At 42.5% G+C, this 22,947-nt stretch overlaps 4 protein-coding genes across 5 annotated transcripts; 1 reads left to right on the forward strand and 3 right to left on the reverse strand.

The window, feature by feature from the left end:
• Nucleotides 1–2,863: 2,863 nt before the first annotated feature.
• LOC102195924 (L-selectin-like) lies at nucleotides 2,864–5,218 on the reverse strand. Its single transcript, XM_013914689.1, has 3 exons — nucleotides 5,050–5,218; nucleotides 4,600–4,938; nucleotides 2,864–3,605 (listed from the first exon to the last, which is right to left on the reverse strand). The coding sequence occupies exons 1-3, from the start codon at nucleotides 5,120–5,122 to the stop codon at nucleotides 3,439–3,441; spliced, it is 579 nt and encodes a 192-aa protein (XP_013770143.1). The 5' UTR covers nucleotides 5,123–5,218; the 3' UTR covers nucleotides 2,864–3,438.
• LOC106455942 (putative C-type lectin domain-containing protein LINC00083) lies at nucleotides 5,151–6,004 on the reverse strand. The gene is made up of 4 exons (XM_013914683.1): nucleotides 5,959–6,004; nucleotides 5,546–5,736; nucleotides 5,209–5,269; nucleotides 5,151–5,161 (listed from the first exon to the last, which is right to left on the reverse strand). Exons 1-4 carry the CDS (start codon nucleotides 5,993–5,995, stop codon nucleotides 5,151–5,153), a joined length of 300 nt encoding a protein of 99 aa, XP_013770137.1. The 5' UTR covers nucleotides 5,996–6,004.
• Nucleotides 6,005–11,104: 5,100 nt separating this feature from the next.
• On the reverse strand, nucleotides 11,105–14,633 carry LOC102212675 (macrophage mannose receptor 1-like). The gene is made up of 6 exons (XM_005748198.1): nucleotides 14,588–14,633; nucleotides 14,215–14,405; nucleotides 13,612–13,819; nucleotides 13,114–13,455; nucleotides 12,780–12,874; nucleotides 11,105–11,758 (listed from the first exon to the last, which is right to left on the reverse strand). Exons 1-6 carry the CDS (start codon nucleotides 14,622–14,624, stop codon nucleotides 11,636–11,638), a joined length of 996 nt encoding a protein of 331 aa, XP_005748255.1. The 5' UTR covers nucleotides 14,625–14,633; the 3' UTR covers nucleotides 11,105–11,635.
• A 1,194-nt stretch (nucleotides 14,634–15,827) lies between these two features.
• On the forward strand, nucleotides 15,828–21,667 carry edem2 (ER degradation enhancer, mannosidase alpha-like 2). 2 transcript variants are annotated; one of them, XM_005748199.1, is made up of 11 exons: nucleotides 15,828–16,089; nucleotides 17,264–17,374; nucleotides 18,396–18,435; nucleotides 18,549–18,654; nucleotides 18,804–18,929; nucleotides 19,025–19,236; nucleotides 19,535–19,676; nucleotides 19,939–20,063; nucleotides 20,138–20,282; nucleotides 20,742–20,863; nucleotides 20,970–21,667. In XM_005748199.1, the coding sequence occupies exons 1-11, from the start codon at nucleotides 15,998–16,000 to the stop codon at nucleotides 21,432–21,434; spliced, it is 1,686 nt and encodes a 561-aa protein (XP_005748256.1). In that variant the 5' UTR covers nucleotides 15,828–15,997; the 3' UTR covers nucleotides 21,435–21,667. The 2 variants fall into 2 exon arrangements, with proteins under 2 accessions (XP_005748256.1, XP_005748257.1); XM_005748200.1 differs by lacking the exon at nucleotides 15,828–16,089 and adding an exon at nucleotides 16,098–16,240.
• The last annotated feature ends 1,280 nt before the right edge of the window (nucleotides 21,668–22,947 follow it).

Consider the following 22,947-nt stretch of genomic DNA (forward strand, 5'->3'; position numbering starts at 1 on the left):
CTTTTTTTAGAATATGTCCTTGGCAGAATTACTGGAACATGCATGTGTTTTTTATCTGCGTTGACGCATATTACTCGTCATCAACTATGTTATATATATGACACCCCATTTATTGTTGGGAGGAGATCGAGGCTGATGTTTTGCAGAGCTCATCTTCCCACATATATGTGTTTCAATAAAATCATTGTTTTGACGCACAATGGACCTTCAGTCGTATGTCTCTTTCCTCAAATACGAATCAGGACACTTCTCTCAGTGCTTGTTGTTGGTTCATCTGCTTTTCGTGCCCTGTGTTTCATGCTGTCTTGTTTGTTTTGTTAGTTATCCCAGTTCAGGTTGCTCGTAGTTATGTTTTGGCCATCTCCGCTTCTGTTTATGTTTTCACCTTTTGGAATAAAGCTCGCTTGCATTACAGCGTGAATGCATGATGCAATAATGAACGCATGTCGCAAACTTAACATCCAGAAATCCAGTAATGAAAGCTTCCTGGGTTCTGTTTAGAGTTCAAAAAACAAAACAAAACCAAAAGGAAAAACTGAGTTTACATACTTTTAGAAAAAAAGGACACCAAAATCTGCTGAAGTAACTTTGAGTGTTTAATCCATCCAATTGTTTTGGTTGTTAAATCTGTTCAAACAGCTAGTAAAACAATGATGTTTTCCTAACCTGCACTGTTTAGTACAGTTAAATCAAACCCTGGTCCAGTTTTCTCCTTTGGACAGTTCCTTTGTGCAGATGTTTGGGTGCAGACCAAAATAACCCCACCAAGACTCTTTGCAGGAGTTAGCTTCAGTCTAGTTCTGAATGAACACCATAACAATTTGGTTATGATGATCTAACATCAATCTGACACAACAGCCTGGTGGACCTGTAAGTTTCTGCCAACCATGTTCTTGTAGCCAGATATGTTTCACATTCTGACACGTGACAGCGAGTATCACAGACATACAGAGTACACAGCACAAACTGTAGCATCTGCCCATACGATTCTCCATTTTATCTACTAGTCCAGAATACAACACAGCACTTTTATTTCTCCCAACACAGCTGACCAGTATGTGGCCAGAAACCATAGGAAATCTCCTAGCAACCAAAGTCAATGCGATGAGGTTTACCTCTTTTCAGGCCATCCAAAAAGATGATTCTGTTTATCTGGACGTAGCGTTTTCTTCACCCCTCCAAGTGGCTTCTTCAGTCTAAGCTAACTGCAGGTTTCCCCAACCTTATAAACAGTACATTGTCATCATCCACTGGAGCACAAACTGGGCGTCATCAGGACGCTACAGCACAGAGCGAACACCATCCCCACAGACACAGCGGCCAGGGAAGCAGAAGAAGGCTGTGTGTACTCAAGACTGAGTTTGTTGAACACAATATGGATAAGATCTTGGAGAAGAACAACGGGAATTGAGAGACCTGGTGAACAGTGACGGAAATTAGACCAACTGTAAAATTGGAAGCAGTTTCTTTGCACTAACCAAAACAACTACCATCTTCATCTCATGCGGCCCCCCCAGCGCCAGCTGGATGCTCAAGACAAAAGGTGAAGGGAACAACAAAATTCTCCTTTAGATAACAAAACTGTATTGTGACTCTCTCCCCTCTCATTCAAGGCCACCCGAGTGGACCGAAAAGTGTTGGCTTTTGCCTAACCGAGTGAAGGGACACTTTATCTCGATTGAACATGGAACACACCCCCTCCGAACGCCTTTTAATGCTCATGTCTTCTGTGTTGTGAGTTTTTCCCCCTTAATAATAAACACTAGAAACTGCATTTATTTTTACTTGTGTCATCTTTATCTAATATTTAAATTTGTTTGATGATCTGAAGCAAAATGTGCAAAAAAATGAGTAAATGGTGACCAGAGTAAACGTTTTTTCACACCACTGTATACGACACAACACCAGCATCAACAGTGAAACGCAGAGAACAGAGAGACACAATCAGAGACGCGGGGAAGATAAAAATTACAACTAGCACTACAGATAAAATCAAATGTGTGAACACAAGATGTTACAAGCACTGAACTCATCAACATATTGTAAAAAGAACCAGAGACTCAGTATCATGAAAACTGGATGAAAATACAATAAACACAAAAATTAAGATTAATAACAATGAAAACAACTAAATAGAAACGATCTGAATGCACACATGCAGGCAATGTTGATTCTGTTCTTTTGGACGCAGCGTTTGGAGTGAGAGAACTGCTTCACCGCTCATCCAGGACACTTCTTCAGCCTCCGAAAGTGTGACGTCCAGATGAATAGAACTAACTTTCCAGCTCGAAACAGAATCTCAAACTTGAAAATATTAAATACGTTTTCCAAAGTCAAAAACACGACTAATACCCGAAATGAGAAACTCTGAAATAAAATCTTTCTTTTTTCTGTTCGTAAAATCATCGGTCTGGGCTTCACATCACAAACGAGTCGCTAAAAACAGCTGTTCCACTTAAAATGTTTGATGTTTAACTTCATGTAGCATCAACTCTGACACCTTTTAAACTGATATAGTCACAAACATTAGACAGTAAAAAATCCCAACAATTTTGAAAAGAACAAAGAATGAAAACTCTTCACAGGCTACTCTTGACTTTTCGAGCTTCCTTCTTTGTTTGCTTCTCATCCTTGTAGAAAACCTCCCCACCTGACTGCGTCCTCCAGCTCAGGCTGATGTCTCCATCGACTCTCTGGTCCTTCAGCTTCTGTTTAAGCTGCAACACAAAACACATGTTTGCCTGAATGTCACTCAGAAAAACGTCTCCAGCTATATCCTGCATATTTTACTCGGCTGATTTGAAGGGATCATATTAATTAGAATTTAAATATAATTTACACTGAATATACTGCTGTCTTTTTGTGGGCAGTGACATCACAGGCACATGAATCACTTCACTGGAGGGCGATTTGAGGCATGCACTGTGTTCAGCACACACCCCACACAGTTTGGCTGAGCAATCAAGGTGGAAAACTCCTGTAGGTGGCACCAGTGGAGCAATAGATATCCATGTCATACTGCATCTGTGTGCCAGGAGCAGGGAGGAAAGCCCTCCACAGGGTTATTACCACCACTCAATGCGCTCTACCCGCCCACGCAGACTATTGTCCTTCCCACCCTGAACCTCTGCCAAACTTCTCAGGACATTAAACACAAAGATAAATAGATTAAAAATGACAGTAGTTATAGCTTTTGGTTAAAAACTAAGTGCTGGTGGAAGTTTGCAGTTGTTTAAATAAAGAGTGCATGCAACAAATGTCCATGTGAAATGTGTTGTGTTATCTTTGTTTGTTTTTTCAATAGAATATTTACTGGTTACTTGTATGTTTGAGCTGGTTTTTCAAAGTTTTTCACTTTGTCGATCATAAAACTGGTTTTGGACATTTTTCAGTTGGGTGTCTACACCACATGTGTAGTTGTAGTTTTGTTTCCAAAATTCAAAACCCAACAGAGTGCTGAAAAAGATGAAAAGGAAACACAAAGTAAAAATCTAAGTGATCTGCCTGTTTCAGCACGTCTTCCATCACAGCAGGGTCACTCAGGTCCACACTGGAGTTTTTCACCAGCCCCAGTCTCACTACATGCTTGCTGCGAGCACGTACTTCTGTAAATGAAAGAAAATAATGGTTAGGGTTAGCCGAAGAGGAGCAGAGAGCACACGCTGAAAGGTGTTATCATCTCCAAACTGTACAAAAGTGGGCATGAAACTCTACATGCACAAAGCCTAATTTACATCATGGAGCCCTGCTCCCCAAAGATGACATAGATGTAACACCGTGAAGCTGGGTTGTAGAAATAAGTAGTTAAAGCTTTAAAACATGTTTAATGCCCTTTTCTGTCAGCACAGGACCTGACATTACCAGGTTAGCTGGTCACTGCTAAAAGTCTTACATTAGTTTATATTAGCTAACTAATAGTAACAGGAAAAGTCTTTTGCTTGTCCCAATTAGTTTTATGTAAAGAACCGAGGATAAACTGCCCACTTTCACTCTGTTTCATAAGCAGTCAGTGGGGTTTTTTTGTCGTTTGGCTAGCTGCACTGAAACTGGAGATCCAGCTGTTAGCTGCAATGTTCGGGTTTGCAAAGCACTTTATGAATGAGGACTGTGTGGAGGAGAGCCTCGGAGCCAGTTTACAACAGCACAGGTTACTACATGCACATCACACCACAGACATAACTGTGTTTCTTGTTCTTTAGTTAGCTAAAGTAAACTAATGCAAATCTACTGACTGCAACCAAACAGCCAACCTGTGATGTCACGTTACGTACTGACAGAAGATGGTGCTAGACATGGTTTTAACTTTATGCAGCTGAGCGACAGTTGAATCTGTGTCAGTGTTTGATAGATAGATAGATAGATAGATAGATAGATAGATAGATAGATAGATAGATAGATAGATAGATAGATAGATAGATAGATTCATGCACACTTTAAAGGTTTCACTTCCTGGTATTTTGTTACATTTTTCAATGCAGCCTCCAGAACAGTTACTGTACAGGTTTGTCATTTTTGCACAAACAGGCACAACAGCACTGCCCTGTCTCTGCAAAGTCGAGCTAAATGACAATACTGACGGGATAGCATAGGCTAGCTTACCACTGTAGCAAACAAATGCTCTCTTATAATCACAGTTCCAATCTTCCCATTTTCCTTCCTTTTCAAAGTATGCTGCCACACACATCTCCTTGTGAAAATTGTTGTTTGGTTCTTTTGTATCCCAGTATCTAAACGAGGAGCTGGATCCATCTATCCACTTCCAGGAGTCTCTGAAAAGGCCGATCCAGGCTTTTTTTCCTTTGGGTATCAGCTCCTTTATCTGCTGGTTCTCTGACATGTTTCTCACACTGGCCAGGTCGGTGTAATTAGCTCTGCAGAAGCTCTGGGCGTCCGTCCATGTCATCATGTTTTTGATGAAGACAAATGTCACATCTGACTCTGAAAAAGATAGAAATAATAAACATGAAGGTAAATAGAAGCAGAGTCAGGAAAGAAATCACAGAAAAACCCTGTATTTTTGAATGGTTCTGTATTATTTAAAGTCCTCACCTGCGATGTAAATGCAGACTACATTACAGACGGCATCACAGTCTCTGTCATTCCATACCCCGCTGTCAAACATCTCTGCACAACATTCAGTGCCTCTATAGTTATTCGGTTCCTCAGGTGACCAATTTCTGAGCTCAGGTTCTCCATCTTTGTAGAAACCCGTGTCGTCCATCGACCACCTCCAGCTGTTCACGTCGTTGTACAAGCCGATCCAGGCTCGCTGTGTTTCATGTGTTTCATTGGGCAAAGGTGTGACATAAAGAACATGAACTCAACTGTTGGCCCAATAATACAAAGTAAATTTTAGCTCTAAGGACTTAAAAGGTTTAAAATGTACGAACAAAAAGTATTTTTCTCACACACGAAATACAGAATTTTACTTTACAGGCACCTTCTGATTTTCACATTACAAATTTCATGTGGATACCTTGAGCCTCATCTGCATCTTATATAATTATTAAAAACGATGTTAAGGAGAAAAGAAAATTTTATTTACATTGCTGTATTCTGAGTATTTCATTTTTTCCAAGTCTGCCATGTTGTTCAGAGTCTTCACATCCTCCATGCTTTCTATTGCAGCCAGGTCTGTGTAATACTGTCTGCAGTGCTGCTGTGCTTCAGTCCAGTTCTTCTGCTCATAAACAAAATGGTACTGACGCTGAGCACTTGAGGAAACAGCCCACAGCCCTGACACAGATGTGAATATTAATTACATAGTGAAAAACAAGCAAAACAAGTCTCTCATCCAGTCTGCTGGGTCGTGTTGGCTATTTAATCAGTACACTGATTAAAGAATGGTGTGTAGTTAAAATATTATTTATAGTTGTGAAAGTCACCAGATGAAAAATAATAATAAAGCTATTTATTTATTGTTAACTAATATTAAGAAAAATAGATTAAAATACTTGCCTGAAACCACTTTGATGAACAGAAGAAACTTTTCCATCCTCGTCTGTTGCCTGTTTCATGTATGACGGTAAACATGGAGCTGCAAAGTAATAAGGAGGAAATAATTTGGATCAGATTTGCATGTCATAAAGGGGTAAATGAACTCAGTCATGCCTCAGTCGTTATTTAAATGGAGAGAAGGGGGGGGGCAGTTTCAATAGTAACCAGAAATTAAAAATGTGAAATTCCAGGTGGAAATTTAAGATGATATAGAAAATAAAATGTGTATGTTGCATGTTCTAGTTTTATATTGGTCGTCTTTTTTACATGTGACTTCGAGCTTATGTCCCAGTGGCAGCTGGGTCACAAACTGGGCTTAACATGACTGTGTAGCATTAAGAATTTATACCCAACAGCCTGTGCTGTTCATGTTCTAGAACAAGATCTTCATGAAAACATCACTTTCTCTTGGGTCTTGATTAGAGTGAAGACTTAACACTGGTTAGGCTCCAGGGGACTTTCTGCTTGTTGTAAAGCATTCTTGAGTTTGGGAATGGATGGCCTGGAGGACGTGTTACTATCCATCCATCCATCTTCATCCGCTTTATCCGAGGCCGTGTCGTGGGGGCAGCAGCCTAAGCAAAGAGGCCCAGACCCCCCTCTCCCCAGCCACCTCCTCCAGCTTATCAGGGGGAACACCAAGGCGTTCCCAGGCCAGCCGAGAGATATAATCTCTCCAGCGTGTCCTGGGTCTGCCCCGGGGCCTCCTCCCATGTTACTATGTAAATAAAAAGATGCAGCACCGGTGCTCACACGTTTACTTTAATCTTAAATTATGTGTGTTGTAGCAGAGATCTGGCGAGGGAGGAGTGGCTAGCATGTGTCCAGACTGGAAGTTAACTGGATAACTCAGAGGCTAAGCCGGTGAGGAGAACACCAGGTCTTTATTGGCACGACCCATTCCTATCTCTCAGACAGAACTTTTATAATGAGTATGAATACATGCTCCTCTAAGATCCATAGAGTGACATGTGGTGTGCCTCAAGGGTCGGTTTTAGGCCCTGTACTTTTTAATTTGTATATGCTGCCTCTCGGCAGTGTCATCAGGAGGCATGGAGTGAACTTCCACAGTTACGCTGATGACACGCAGCTGTACATCTCCGTGTCTCCTGATGACACCAGACCAATGGATGCCCTCTTTAACTGTATCTTGGATATAAGATCTTGGATGGCAGAAAACTTTTTACAGCTTAACCAGGACAAAACTGAAGTTTTAATTGTCGGTCCCGAGGCTCAGAGAGAGAAACTCTTGTCTAAATTAGAGGCATTTTCACTATGTCCTTCGTTACAAGTGAAAAACCTGGGTGTTATTTTTGACTCTGAGCTTGGTTTTATCCCACATGTTAAACATGTAACCAAAATTGGATTTTATCATCTAAAAAATATAGCCAGAGTCGCCCTATTCTCTCTCGGGCCAACACGGAGATGCTGATGCATGCTTTTATTACCAGTCGCATTGATTACTGCCCTGCTCTCTGGTCTTCCTAAGAAGAATATTTCAACTTTACAACTTTTGCAAAACTCGGCAGCTCGTGTGCTGACGAAGACCAGAGGGCGGGCCCACATTACACCGGTTTTAGAATCACTGCACTGGCTCCCCGTGTGTTTCAGGATCGATTTTAAAGTTCTTTTATTGGTTTTTAAATGTCTTAATGGTCTTGGGCCTTCTTATCTCTCAGATCTGCTTTTACCATACGAACCCTCGCGGACCCTGAGGTCCTCTGGTACTGGCCTTTTGATTGTCCCTAAAGTCAGGACACATACTCACGGAGAGGCAGCTTTTCAGTGGTATGGTCCTCGTCTGTGGAACAGCCTGCCGGAGGAGCTCAGGGCCGCAGAGAACGTACATGTTTTTAAGAACAGGCTCAAGACCACCTTTTTAATTTAGCTTTTACTTAGCGTTTATTTATTTTATGCTTATTTATTCTATCCTGTTATTCTATTATTAATTTAGGATTTACCTAATATTTATTGATTTTATTCTTATTCATTTTTTAATCTTCTTACTCTATTTATATTTATATTTATATTGTATCCTGTTCTTATTTATTTTATCATTTTACCCTGTATATATCGTATTGCATCATATCTCCAGTGTTTCCTCGGAGGGCGCTCTCTGCACCGGGGCTGTGATTGACCGTGGCTGCTGGGTCTCTGGGGGTCCTCTCAGCCTGGCTGGGGGGCTCCTTTGCCTCCCTCCTGCTGTGTGCCCAGCCTGGAGGCTGCGGTCTGTGACCGGCTCCCGGTGCAGACGGCTCCCTGTTATAGTGTTTCCTCACTTGGCTCATGCGAGTCCAGCCCAATTTTTACTCTTTAAGTGTGCGCGTGTGTGTATGTGTGTGTGGGTGGGGGTGGGGGGATATATGTGTATTGAGAGTGTGGGGAGTGAGTTGGAGGGTGGGGTGGGCTGCTTTTAACAATGTAAAGCACTTTGTGCTACATTTTCTCTGTATGAAAAGTGCTTTATAAATAAAGATTGATTGATTGATTGATAAGATGTCATCTGTGCACAATGTTCTTCTTCTGCTGTCTGGTTTTCCACCTTTCCAATTTCTGAACTCAGCGTCACTATTTTCATAAGCAGCTGTAAACCTACAGCTGTTTACATCATCATACAGTCCAGTCCAGGATCGCAGCCAGCAGGTGAAACTTGGATCATACTCTCATGAGCCTGTCCTGTCAGTGATTACTCCATGTGTCCAATGAAGACGTGAAGTGTACGAGCATTTGAACAGCCAGTGTCAAAAATATGTTTCAGTTAAACAGAGAGAGTGAATTCACATCGCTGTCTGTTATCAGATTTGCTCAAGTCCACCATGTCAGAGTCTTCACATCCTCCATGTTTTCTATGGTGGCCAGCTCCAATGCAGCGGCGATGAACAGAACAAGTTTCTCCATCCTTGTTTGTTCTGCTCGTATCTGTCACTGCACACACTCAGATAATAAAATAACTCAGGAGGTTATACATGAACACGTTAATGTTTACATCATGCAAAGTTATTAAAAGGAGAATATTTGCTTGTGAGGTTATTTCGTGTCATATAACTGATACTGTTGGCTGGATGATGTAACCGTGGAGCTTTACTGATGCTGTTGGGATGTGATGAAGTTTCCTGAATGAACATAAAGGAAATGTGTAAGGAGTGATCATAAGGCAGCGATGTCTGTATGTGGATACCTGCGGCCAGCTCCATCACAAAGCTGCACATTCAGTGTCATTTAAGAGAAACAGGAGAGAGCAGCGTCAGACTGCCAGCAGCTGAAAGATCAATGTTTGAATTTTGTTCTTGTTTTCACATATGGCAAATTTTATATTACTGTAAGTAATTCTCTCCTTCAGCTGCATAAATGAACTAAAGTGGCTGTTGATGTAATTAAGGCCCCAGATGGTCGACATCAATTTAATCTTTTTTTAACTGATACTAGTAAGAGGAGACGTTACAGTTATAGGTCATAATTCTGGGCTCTTGGGAAAATTAACCCCAAAAACCAAAAGTTTTGACCAAAACCACCTTTGCCATAGAGTAGGCTGAAAATTAATATCCAGCAAGCATCATCCAACCATCCAGCGCCCAGGTGTGGTGAGGAGCTATGGAAGGATTATCTCCAGTGCGAGGCCAGGTAAAGACACCTGTGGCCTGTGATGAGATGAAAACTTCCCATGCCAAGGCTGTATGGAGGAAACACTCACACCTCTCTGCAACTTTCCCCAGACACCTCCACATTTCCACCTTTTCCTAGCCTGTCTGCTTTGGTGAGGGACAAACCTGACAGACACACTCTGCAGAAGGTCAAATAAACAAGGGTTGACACCCACTGTGTGGAGCAGGGTGCGTGCTATATTATAGATTACACATCAGAGGAGAACTAGAACAGCGACACAGAAGGCCGAGCAGACAAAACACTGGACCCACCGAAAGGTGAAGCAATCCCATCCTCCTGCTTTAAAGGAAAGCAGGTTCCATACACTTTTGTGACAACAATCAAAATTCATCAAAAAATTTTCTCCCATTCTTTGTTTTCCTTTTATTTATCAGCACAGGTTATGCTGCTGTCACACGTACAGTTACTCAATGTTACCAGGTCAGTCCAGCAAGCCAACTTTCTGAATCGATCCTCATCCCATCATGAAGCTGATGGATGCAAAGAAACTGAAAGTAATATTTATCACATTTCACGGGATCCACACAAGGATTTAATGAAAAAACGACTAAAGAGGCAAAAAATAATGAAAACAGATGAGGATAGCAGGTAAACAAAATCAAATGAAAACAGCACAAAACTCCACAATAGTTGAAACAGTTAAGATCAGTAAAAGAATCAAAAGATAAAAGGGACAAATCCTCAGCCAAAGACACTCGTGACAGGCTTAAACTGAAAGTGAGCCTTTATTACAGCAAAGCAAAATACAGACAAAAGCAAATGACAATGACGAAACTAGCAAAACCTAAACTGGAAGAAACCTAAAAACAAGCACAAAGAAACTAAAGACCTGAGACATGGAACAAGGCGTCGCGATCCTGGCTCTTTTGATGTTTATGGTTTATGTTTAAGTTCATTAGGTTATCTAACTTCATTTGTTTATTAGTTTCCCCTTGTGTTTTCAACCCCTGTTAAGTCTCCCTCGTCCTTCATGTGTTTCATTTCTGTGTTTCATTATGTTTCCTATTTTATTTTGAAAGAGGTCCTGTGTTGTGTTCTGTTTTACTCTTCCCCTGTGGCGTCGTTATGTTCATGTTGTGTCTGCTGTGCCTTTCTGTCCCATGTTTCAGGTCCCTATGTTCTGTCTCCCCAGTCTGTTAAGTTTACATGTCTTGAGTTCAGTCAGTGTGTTTCCTGTTTTCACAGTCTGTCCTTTGTTAATGTTTCTAGTTTTGCTTCCTTTGTCTCGTCCTGCCTAATTACTCCCAGCTGTGCTCTCCTCCTGTGGCTCATCCCCCCTCGCTATCCCCGTTATTCTCCCTGTGTTTCCAAGTATGATTTATTATTAGTTTTCCCAGTTTAGTTTTGTTCTTTGTTTCGCTTCCACACCAGCAATAAAGCTGTTTTTTGAGTTTGCGTCCGGGTCCTTCTCTTGCCTGCACACAGCCGTATTGTGACACAAGGAAAGCTGGAACATGAGAAATGCAACAGGAGATGTGCAGACAAAGGACTTAAACACACCGAGAGATAGCGAGGGAACGAGACACGGGGGGAGAGCACAGCTGGGAGAAATCAAACTGAGACTGGGGGGGAGCAAAACTGGGAACATGAGACAGGCACAGAGACAGGAACCAAGAAACTAGAAACTATGAATAAGAATGAAATCAAAGACTATTAATCATTCAAAAACACTAAATGCTGGGACACAGACCCACAACCATGACATGTCTTTATTATCTAAGAAGTAAAGGAACTTATTTAAGTCATTGGGGATGTCAGAAATGCGGTGTGGGTGTCTAAAACACCTTGGAGTTTGCTTCTGAAGATGAACTTATGTTAGAAAAACGATCGGTCTCCCTTTACTTATGCACTACAGACGTGTTGCTTAATTAGCTGACGCAGTGACGCTGATTGGAAAACAACAAAAGCATGAAGAGTGGACACGAAACAAATCTTTTAAGATAAATAATGCAACACTCAAAGCTTCTATCTTTGCTTAAGGGTTTTTTATCTTCTTTGTTTTCTTTGTGTCGCTGTGAAAAACGTTTCCATCTGACTGCTTCCTCCAGCTCAGGGTGATGTCCCCTCTAACCCCGTGGGCCTGGAGCTGCTGTTTAACCTGAAACACAGAAAATGTAAGCCATAAAACTGTAATAGAGTCAATTCTTGACTGCAATTTTGTTCTTTTACAAGAAAAATATGTCCTATAACATTATCATATTTGCCAATATAATTACTGTTTAGGCCACTACAATAATTACAGTTGTTGGGCCTTTTACAAAGCCTTAGGGAGAGAGGAGAGGACGCACATACCAGACCGGTGTCTTCTTTTAAATGGGAACAAAATAATTTCTGTTAATATTTACAATCTGATGTGGCAAACATACTGGTCTTGTTACACACCAGGGGGTCAAGCCAAAGTAAAGACAGAAAAAACACAACATCTAAACCTCCAGAGTTCTGCAAACAGTCTTTGGACAGATGAGACCAAGAATAATGTGTCCCAGCGAATGAAAGACACCGCTTACAATCTGAAGAATATCACATCATGTGTGGCCGCCACCAGTTTACGATGATGTGGCTGCTGAGAGAAGTAGCAGGAGGAATCATGAAGTGGACTCTCAGCTCAGGTTCAGAACCTGCAGAACTGATGGGACAGAGGGACGATGGGCCAAAGCAAACTGCAAAAGCAACCCAAGAGTTTCTCAAGACCAAAGTGAAGGCAGAGAAACCCACAAACAAGCAGGAATGAAACACGGCTGCAGTGAAACGCTGAGCAACACAAAGGAGGAAAGACAGCATTCAATGATGTCCACGTATTCCAGACTTCAGGAAATCAGTGACTGCAAAAGATTTTCATCAACCTTTAAAAAATCCATATCACAGTACGTTGGATCGTCCAGTTACCTTTGAGCCTTGGAAATCTGGCTATCTAAGTTGAAAATGACTAATAGTTAAACAGCTCAGTACTTTTGTTGAACCCCCTGAAATAAATCTGTACGTCTGTGCTTCAATCACATGTCGATTGATTTAAAATCTGTTTTTTGTTGAGAAGTTCTGACTTGTATGTAAACTGGAACTGTTGTTGCCAAAAGAAAAAACAAAAGAACATGAAAACGAAATTTTCTTTTTAAAATTACCAGTTTCAGCATGTCGTCCATCACAGCAGCACGATTCAGATCCAGACGAGCGTTTTTCTCCAGCCTGATTCTCACCGCTTGCTTGTAAACAGGATCTTTTTAAAGAGAAAAGTAAGGTTCACGGTTAGCCAGTGAGGTTCACTGAAAGCTGCTTTCTGTGCATTTACAACAAACACCCACTGGATGTGCTGCCTGACTCCACAGAATTTGATGCATTATTCGTTTTAAAGTCCAACTTTTAAATAAATTACTTCTGTTTTATTTTAAGCTAAATGCACTGCATGCATGCAGCCGTGTGTAGATGTAGCTGAAGGCTGTCTGAATCATGGCTTACCACTGTAGCAGACAAATGGCTTCTTCCAGTCACAGTTCCAGTCCTCCCAGTTTCCAGAATGTTTAAAGTATGCTGCCACACAGTTCTCTCTCCAGTATTGGTTATTTGGTTCTTTTGTTTTCCAGTATCTAAATGTGGAGGTCCTTCCATCCGCCCACTTCCAGGAATCTCTGAAAAGGCCGATCCAGGCAGATCGATCTCCAGCAGGCACCAACTCCTTTACCCTCCGATTCTCTGACACGTTTCTCGCACTGGCCAGGTCTGTGTGATGAGCCCTGCAGTAGCTCTGAGCCTGAGCCCATGTCATCGTTTTGTCGATGAACACAAATGTCTCATTTTGCCCTGAAAATGGACCAAAGTGAAGTGTGAAGTGCACAAACATGAGGGATACATCTTCACGTTAGCTACCACTGAGACAAATAGACCCAAAAAGTCTTTAAATCAAGAATGAAGTGCGCATGATTTGTTTGATGGTCGTGCACAGATTGAGATCCTCACCTCTGACATCAGAGCAGATTGCACTGAGGGTTTTGTCACAGGGTTTATCATTCCATTCTCCACTGACAAAAATCTCTGCACAAAGTTCGTGTCCCCCTTTATTGTCCGGTTGTCCAGGCTTCCAGTTTCTGAACTCAGCCTCATCACTTCCGTCCGACCTCGACCACCTCCAGCTGCTCACGTCATTGTACACCCCGATCCAGGCTCGCTGTAAGCAACGAGTAACGAGTGACATCCCTGACTTTTCTGATTAGTGGTACATTATCATTTTAAATATTGGAGAAATATTTATAAACAAGGTTTTTAAAGACAAAGTTTGTTAGTTTGAAAGTTTATAGATAAACCCTGTCATTCATGGGTATTTCTTTACATATTATAAAAAACGATACTACTGCAAAGGCTGGGGAATAACAATACCAAGGCATTTCAGTTAAGGTCAAGTGACTGTGGGCTCCAGTTTTAGCAGATCACATAAACGTACAATAAGAAAAAAACAGGAACAGGGGAATATTGCAGAGAAAAATTAAATACGTGAGTGTGTACAAGTATTTGAACTGCCAGTGTTACAAATATGTTGCAGTTAAACAGAGAGAGTGAACTTACATAGCTGTCGGCAGATTTATCAAATTTGTTCAAGTCCACCATGTCATTCAGGGTCTTCACATCCTCCATGTTTTCTATGGTGGCCAGGTCTGTGTAATACAGTCTGCAGTGACTCAGTGCTTCAGTCCAGTTCTTCTGCTCATAAACAAAATGGTACTGACGTTCAGGATTTAAGGACACGGCCCACAGCCCTGCAGTGACAGACATACATGATCACTTATAAAACAGTAACTTGACATTTCAGTGTAGTCTGAACTTATTCAGACTATAAAATCATATCCAGTATTACTGCCACTGACATACTGTAGCTTTCTATTCAAGCTGTCATTCTGTTTTCATTACAGCAAATATAAAAACACCTTAAAACACTTGCCTGATGCAGCGGCGATGAACAGAACAAGTTTCTCCATCCTTGTTTGTTCTGCTCGTATCTGTCACTGCACACACTCAGATAATAAAATAACTCAGGAGGTTATACATGAACACGTTAATGTTTACATCATGCAAAGTTATTAAAAGGAGAATATTTGCTTGTGAGGTTATTTCGTGTCAACTGATACTGGAGACGCTGTTGGCTGGATGATGTATACCACAAAAATGTATAATTAAATGTGAAATTCAAAGATATTCTCATCAATTATTGAGTCTAAGTCTAGAGCTTGAACTCCTTTGTTCTAATCCTCAGACGTCAGAGCATGTTAAGGTAACATGGTCGCAATTTCCATTGGTCCAGGATCCATTCCCACCTCGGTGAGCGCAGGGATCTTTGGATCTTTGCCTTCCCTACTGTCTGGTTGTCTCAGTTTCTGAACTCAGCCTCACTGCTGTCATAGAAATGTCTGTTTGACATTGATCACCTTCAGCTGTTCACTTCATCGTACAGCCCAAACCAGGCTCGCCTCAGGTGTGCTTCAGTTAGTTAAATAGTAGCTTTGTGATCAGCTCTGAAACTAAAATGGCTTTATTATTACTGAACATCTCATATAGTTTTTTTGATTGGGGGAAAAATTTGTCACTCTAAAATACAGTGGAGCAGTAATAAATGGAAGCATTCAGTTAACGTGCAATGATAGAGATTACATGGCTGTAGGTCTTTTGCACAAGTCTGTCATGCTGTTCAGGGTATTCACATACTCTGTGTTTTCTGTAGGGGGCAGGTCTGTGTGTTTCTCTCTGCATGTATGTATGTTTGGCTCTTTGACAACAAAACAAAGACTTTCCACACTACTGCAAGTGTACAGTATTTTGTAACGTGTGTCCATCCATATTTGCAAAGTTATCTTTTTAATACTGACTCACTCATTATGTAAATAAATAGAGATAAGTATCATTTTAATTAATAAAATGAGAGATGAAAATAAGAGCCAGCTGGAAAATACATTTAGCTCTACGAAATAAACCTTCTCTGAAATAAATACAACGGAGCGTAATTTTAAAATAAAAGTTTTTTTTATTAATTCATATCTGTATATATTTTACAGTCCAGTTATATAATTTGTCATTTCAATGGCTCTACTGTCATCATTGTCATATAATCAGTTTATTAATAAAGGTTTATTTAAAAAAACAAAACAAAACGTCCAATGAGATTCCACGTCGAAAGCCCTCGTCAGCGCACCGGTTCGACGCATGCGCAGATGACTAACTTCCTGCTTCCTGACAGCTGCACAACAACAACAGAAGACTTTTCGCTCTGTGCTCCGTGCGTGTTTCCCCGATCTTTGATTTCAGGTCATATCTGTGTCCGAGTCCACCTGTCTCACCTGTCCGTCTGTCTGTCTACATGCGCGCTCCCGTGTGCGCGGCGCTGCTGGTGTGGGTGCTGACGGATGCGGCGGCTCGTCAGTTCTCGGAGGAGGAGATGGCTGCTGTCAGGTACGAACACCAGCTCCGTCTGGACTCGGTTTAAAGTTGAGTTTTGTGCAGACACCACTCATCCTCCCTTCATCACGCCAGCTGGAGCGAGTCTGAGGGTGGGTGCATGTGTCTGAAGGGGCAAACGCGAACACTAGACTGGGATCCCACTGTGAGTTTGAGAGTGGGGAAACTCCCACAACACAATAATCAAATAATAATTGTAAAGTGTTTTTTTTTTTACTGTACGTTTCCACTCAGCAGTCATCTTAGCAATGCGTCCGGCAGATGTTTGGGTCGTTTTATTGTATTTTATTTACAAAGTCACCACTCAGACCACGAGCAACAGCTGGCGACTGTGGGGAGGAAGAACTCAAGACCACAAACAAGACAAAAAACAAACTGTGGAAGAGAGATGCCAAATTGAATGATATGCAGTAGTGGCATTAAAACAATATAAGATAAGTGCGAGTTGCCTTGACGCAGAAATTCATTTGCATCTTAATCGTCTCTCATTTGTTTTTTGTGTTTGACTGATTCTTTTCCTGCACAGTGGGTGTGGGCAGGTTTGATGTTTGTGGAAATATTTCACTCTACTATCAGCTGCATTTGCCTCATAATTTGGACGCTGCCTCCTTCTTTCTTTTAAGGGTTTGACTTAAGCAACTGACATGTGCGTTTAATTTTGTCAGATATTTCAAACTGATGATTATGAGAAGTCCCAACATATTCACAGGTTAATCGGTTTGTTTTTAAAAGCTTTGAATTCACCTGAAACACAAACGTTTTTAATGTGTCGATGAAAGCACACAGATTCGTTTAGGTGATGTAAAGTATGAACGCTGGTCCTAAACAACCTTAAACAGCGAGTCGTGTACAGCTCGATCTGCTCTCGTTTGTCTGCCTGTGTCAGTAATGTGAGAAGCTTTTATTCTGAAAAACGTTGAAAGTTAGTCTAACTGTTCAGTGGTTTACTTTGCTTGCTTTTCCGAAATCCCGTTAAAAAGTTGCTCTGGCTTCAGAGCGTTTCCATTTTGATTCTAATATATGTTGAAATATTTTTGTACTTGGATGTTTAACGTTTTTCACACGAGGGAAAAATTGCAGAATCCAATTTTTACTGAATTAGTTTCATCTAAATTTGAATGCTTTGATAAATTGTCCCGTCCCTAATGTAACAAACTTCATCTCTCAGACAGCGCATCAAATCCATGTTCTACCACGCCTACAACAGTTACCTTGACAACGCCTTCCCCTACGATGAGCTCCGCCCTCTCACCTGCGATGGACAGGACACGTGGGGCAGGTGAGGCAGTTTAAAAACTTGAATGTAAAGTACACTTTACTGCAGTGAACTTTTCTTTACTTAGAAAATCGGGTCAAGTTCAAAATCAGTAGGAACTTTGTATTACTCACATTTCATGGATCGTTTCAAACTTCACAACACTATAGCAGGCCTTAGGGGACATGAGTATCTAGGTTGACCTTGACTTCACTGTTAGCACCTAAGGTCAAAGTTGACCTTAAAAAAACAATAAAGATGCCATGTTGAGTAGTATTATGTGTATACACTATTATTTCAATACAATGCCCTATGACGTTACGATGACCCATGAAGTCGCACAGCATGAATATATCCTGAAATCTCAGGTTTCTACAGCTGATAGAAGCCAAAGATTTCAGTCAGTTCTGCTCCAATCATACGGGTGAAGATAATCAAATCGATTAATCATCTCCACATTTCCAACGATTTCCAACAATGCTGACATCAGCATGTTTAATAAAAGCATCACTATTTTAACACAGCGTGTGCCTTTCAGGGAGATCTGAACTCTCTGAGCGCTCTTGTTTCTTTTATTTTGTAGTTATAAGACACTTCCTGTCTCAACAGGACACAGTTAGCACACGCCAAACCTTTAAGTATTTCTTTTACCTTTCTCTGATTTTTACCACCTTATAAAACCATCAGGTCACATTTATGAATTTATTTAGTATATTCAGGTGAAATTAGTTAATTTTATTTCCCTTTAATGAACAGATTCAAGATTTCTCTTATAAAAGTTTAATACATTTACTGCTTTTTCCAAAGTCCAACACATTACACACATCACATTAAAAAATTGTGACTTAAATATTAAATTATACGATTATGATTTTTCTCTTGTTTATGTATTTATGCATGTGGAAGGAAGTTACGTTTAGACAAAGAATTTCAAAGTAAAACATTGAAAATATTCTCTTCAATTAAAGTGGTTCAGAAGAAAACATTATGTCAGGTTAAGAGTTGCCAGAAACAGTAAAATGACCCCTGCTGCTCTTTTCTCCAGTTTCTCGCTCACTCTGATCGACGCCCTCGACACTCTGCTGGTAAGACTGGAAACAGATGTTTTACGTTTACAGAGCCTTTAACAAACACTGATGAGCAGATGTTGTACTCCTGTGCCGTGACTCGACAGTCGTCCGATGTGTTCTCTCTGAAGGTTTTGGGAAACCGTACAGAGTTCCAGCGAGTGGCGTCGATCCTCCAAGACACCGTCGACTTCGACATCGACGTCAACGCGTCCGTGTTTGAAACCAACATCAGAGGTACTGACGGACGATTCGGACTCTGAGGGGAAACTCATGTTCAACATTTAAACTGCTGCTTTTATAAACACTGCACATCTGGGCGCAGGAGCGGTGGCAAAGGAGAGTGTCCACCTCAGGTTAATGTGTGTGTGTGTGTGTGTTTGTAGTTGTGGGCGGTCTGCTGTCAGCCCATCTCTTGGCGCAGAGGGCGGGAATGGAGCTGGAGCCCGGGTGGCCCTGCTCAGGACCGCTGCTGAGGATGGCCGAGGACGCCGCCAGGAAGCTGCTGCCTGGTGTGTTCTGGCGTTTCAGACTCTCTAGTTTTAATGAACTACTTTGAAAAGCACACATGAATAAATCAGTGAAATTTGTCTCAACAATAAATCAGCGTTTGAGACTCCCACCGGCATGCCGTACGGTACGGTGAACCTTCTGCGTGGCGTCAGTCCCACTGAGACACCGGTCACCTGTACCGCTGGCGTGGGAACCTTCATCCTGGAGTTCGCCACACTGAGTCGACTAACGGGAGACCCGACATTTGAGAACGTCGCCCGCCGAGCCCTGAGAACCCTGTGGAAGACCAGATCTGACATCGGACTGGTAAATAAAGTGTCTGCTACAACCGTCCACTCACATCCAACCCAAAGTGCAAACATGGCAGCTAAAGTCGGAAAAGGCCCAACATGAGCATTTGTATAGGGTGAGCCACTGATAGGCCAGCTCGTCTTCCTTGGCTAGTCAGTGAAATAAATTGAAAAACATTTAAATATGATGATTCTATATAAATGTTTCTGTGGAGGAGAATCACAGCAGTCCTGGAGCTGGTGAAGGAGCTGAATCAGTCGATAATAAAGGAACAGCCCTCCTACCTGTTTCTGTCACCTGTCTGCCCGCCCAGGTGGGGAACCACATTGACATCGTGTCCACGAAGTGGGTCGCTCAGGATGCTGGTATTGGCGCGGGAGTCGACTCGTACTTCGAGTATCTGGTCAAAGGAGCCGTTATGCTGCAGGATGAAGAGCTGCTCAGCATGTTCCAGGGTAACAGTCACAGCGCTTCCTCCTGACAGCTGCTAAGCAATTTCCTGTTTTAGTTAAAAAAAAGTTTGATTTGTGGAGACAAATAAAATATTTTTTCTAGCCTGTAAGTAGTCGTCAGGGTTGGTTTGTCCGATGGTTCCAGCTGCATAACTTCTGCACTTTCTGGCAAAAGTTTTGTGAAAGCTTCATTTGATGCCTCTGTGCTAACAAACAGAAGGAAAACCAAACATCTGATCTCTAATCCTGCGATGTCTTTTATCAGCGTATGATCGAGCCATCCAGAACTACACCCGCTTTGACGACTGGTACCTGTGGGTGCAGATGCACAAAGGAACTGTGTCCATGCCCATTTTCCAGAGTCTGGAGGCCTTCTGGCCCGGCCTGCAGGTGAGTGAACGCACAAACACAAGTCTGTAACTGGAGGCTGTTAACATACAAACAAAGTTAAATCTGTGTTTCAGTCTCTGCTGGGAAACCTGGACAGTGCTGTGAGAACTTTCCAGAATTATTATTCTGTGTGGAGACAGTTTGGAGGACTGCCTGAGTTTTACAGCATCCCTCAGGGTTACACTGTGGATAAGAGAGAGGGCTACCCACTGAGACCAGGTCAGTCCACTAACACCCTCCGCCTATCGCGTTCTGTCTTCAGGGTCAAAGGTTACAGTCGGAGCTCATTCAGACTAATATTTATCAGCTTCAGGGAGCGATGGGAAGCTGGTTGATGTTTAGTGTCTTGAGATAATCTGAGCTAAGGTGAGTAATGCTTTCTGAGATGGGCAACAACACAGAGCTTCATCGCTATAAAATTTATTGTGATTTATTTATTGTGTATTATTATACACGCACAGTGTTGCTCCTGAGTCCAGCCCTCATCACGTCCCACCCCCTCAAACCAAAGCTTCAGATATGAACTACTACCTTTCAGGACATGCATGGAGATGAACCTTGAAGGCGCTGATGTCAGTTACCTGGGTGTCATAAAACTCCGGAGTCTAGTTTTTGGTTGTTTTCTGAGCAACTTTAAGTAACAAACCAGCTGATCTTCCTTCTTCCTACGTGTTTCAGAGTTAATCGAGAGCGCGATGTACCTGTTCAGGGCAACAGGTGATCACACCTATCTCCAGCTGGGCGTCGACGCTCTGGAGTCCATCGAGAAGATCGCCAAGACGCCGTGTGGATATGCCAGCGTAAGTCCCACTATCAGTTTGATTGGCTGGCCTTAGTTATCACTTTGAAGTGCTCGTGATTAAAAAGAGCTCACGAGTAAAGTTTTCCTCGCTCGTCTTCCTGCAGGTTAAAGACCTGCGAGATCACCAGCTGGACAACAGGATGGAATCCTTCTTTCTAGCTGAAACCATCAAGTACCTCTACCTGCTCTTTGACCCCACCCACTTTCTGCACGGCGGAGGGACGGAGGGGGACGGGTCGTGGGAGGAGGGTGGGGAGGCGGGGGAGTGTGTGTTAGGGGCAGGGGGGTTCATCTTTAACACGGAGGCTCACCCTCTGGACCCGGCGGCGCTGTACTGCTGCGGCCAGCACGACCAGGACCGCCAGGAGCTACAAGACATCCTGCTCACCCTGTCGCAGCCCGGCAGCCAATCAAAACCCCCTCCCAAACAGACAGAGGGGGGCAGCCAATCGGAGAGCATTGCTTTGAAACCCGGAGAGAAGAAGACGCCCCCTCTGCTGTCCTGCCCCGTTCAGCCGTTCAGCGCTCGGCTCTCCATCCTGGGGCAAGTTTTTACCGACGACACGTGAGACTGTTCGACTTCCTCCGAGCGTCTCGCCGCGAGCGACTGAGTAAGACCCGAATCTCAGCAGCTCAGTGAAAACAGAGTTTTGAGGTTTCCGTTTCCTAAACTGACGTTCCTGCACAGATCTGCTGGGGTTCGCTTTTTGTTGCTATGAAGGAGCTCAGGACCAGAACTTTGCTGTGCTTTGTCGACTCAAATGTAATTTAAATTAAAGAGAAAATCTATTTTTATTTAAAACAAATGTTATTTCTTGTCTGTTTTACACGGTTGGTGATGAGGTGTTTTTTGTGCAGGCCAGGGCTTTTGCTCTCTGAATGCCTGACAGTGTGTCGGTCACCACTGTCAGGCATGAACACTCGCCCATTAGGGCGTGGATGCACCACCTTGGGGTGTTGGTGGGGGGCTGGGTGTCCTGCAGTGTCTGGAACTGGGATTCTTGCAGCGGATTGGCTGGTTCCTTTGAGGATGTCGGGTGGTGCGTCCGTGGATTTCGTCCACCTGACGGGTCGTATGTGTCAGAGCCACACGTTTGTGTCGTTGTGGCCGATCGCTGTAGTTGACAGTTGTTTGTTGCAGTAGGCGGCACGCCTTCTTCAGCTTCTGTGAACCTGCCTCCATTATTCTGTGAAGCCTGTTTGTTTATCCTCTGTGCGTTTACTGTCGTTGTTATAGTTACAGCAGACAGGAGTTACATCCCCAAATGATCCTCTACACCAAAGAAATGTCTAAAGGTCATCACGATGTAAGGTTGTAATGACTTTGCTGTGGGCTGCTTTACAACCATGCAGCTCCTCCGTAGGGGTAAATGTGTCTAATCACTTAGAGGTCACAACGACGGAAACGACGGTCGGGTCACCGAGCTCGAGCAGTCTGCATTAACTTCCCTTTGCACCATTTAAGGTTTCGTCTTCACTCTGAGAGTTTCTGTGACCAGCCAACGGTTTCTGAAATGTGGGGACAGATTTACAAGTTTCCAAAACAGACGGGAAGTGTTTCCCCTCTAAATCCAGGATCCAGACCTCTGAGTACAAAAGACAGGAGTCAAACTGATTAAACTTTAAGTGTTTCTGTGAGAGCAGTTTAACAAAATTCTGACTGTTGATTGGGTTTACATCGCCTGTCAGCAGGAATCAGGAACAATGGGCTCGTGTTCAGGAGCCTTTGTCACTGTGGTTACAATAAAACCAGCAGACAGAACAATAGTCCACAAATGAAAGAATTAATAACACGAGAGCCTGCAGGCGGTGTCATGTCTGGGCCGTGTGGGTGTCTGTGCTCGCAGCAGCCAGAGGGAGGCAGTGTTTCGCCTCCATAGTGCCAAAGTATGTCCGGGAGTCAGGGTCCTACAGAGACGTGTCACATACAGAAATCATGAACCTTTTCTAGTTTTCTTCTTCTTGGACTGATTTCATGCAAATCATTCTTTTTATGTAATATTTGCTCCGAGAAGCACAGCTGCAAGTGACTGAATATCAATTATTGATTACACGTTGGTTTGTTTGTGATCCATATAGATT

Source organism: Pundamilia nyererei, unplaced genomic scaffold (assembly GCF_000239375.1).
Source record: "Pundamilia nyererei isolate P.nyererei 1_Seehausen unplaced genomic scaffold, PunNye1.0 scaffold00216, whole genome shotgun sequence".
Lineage (NCBI taxonomy): Eukaryota > Metazoa > Chordata > Actinopteri > Cichliformes > Cichlidae > Pundamilia > Pundamilia nyererei.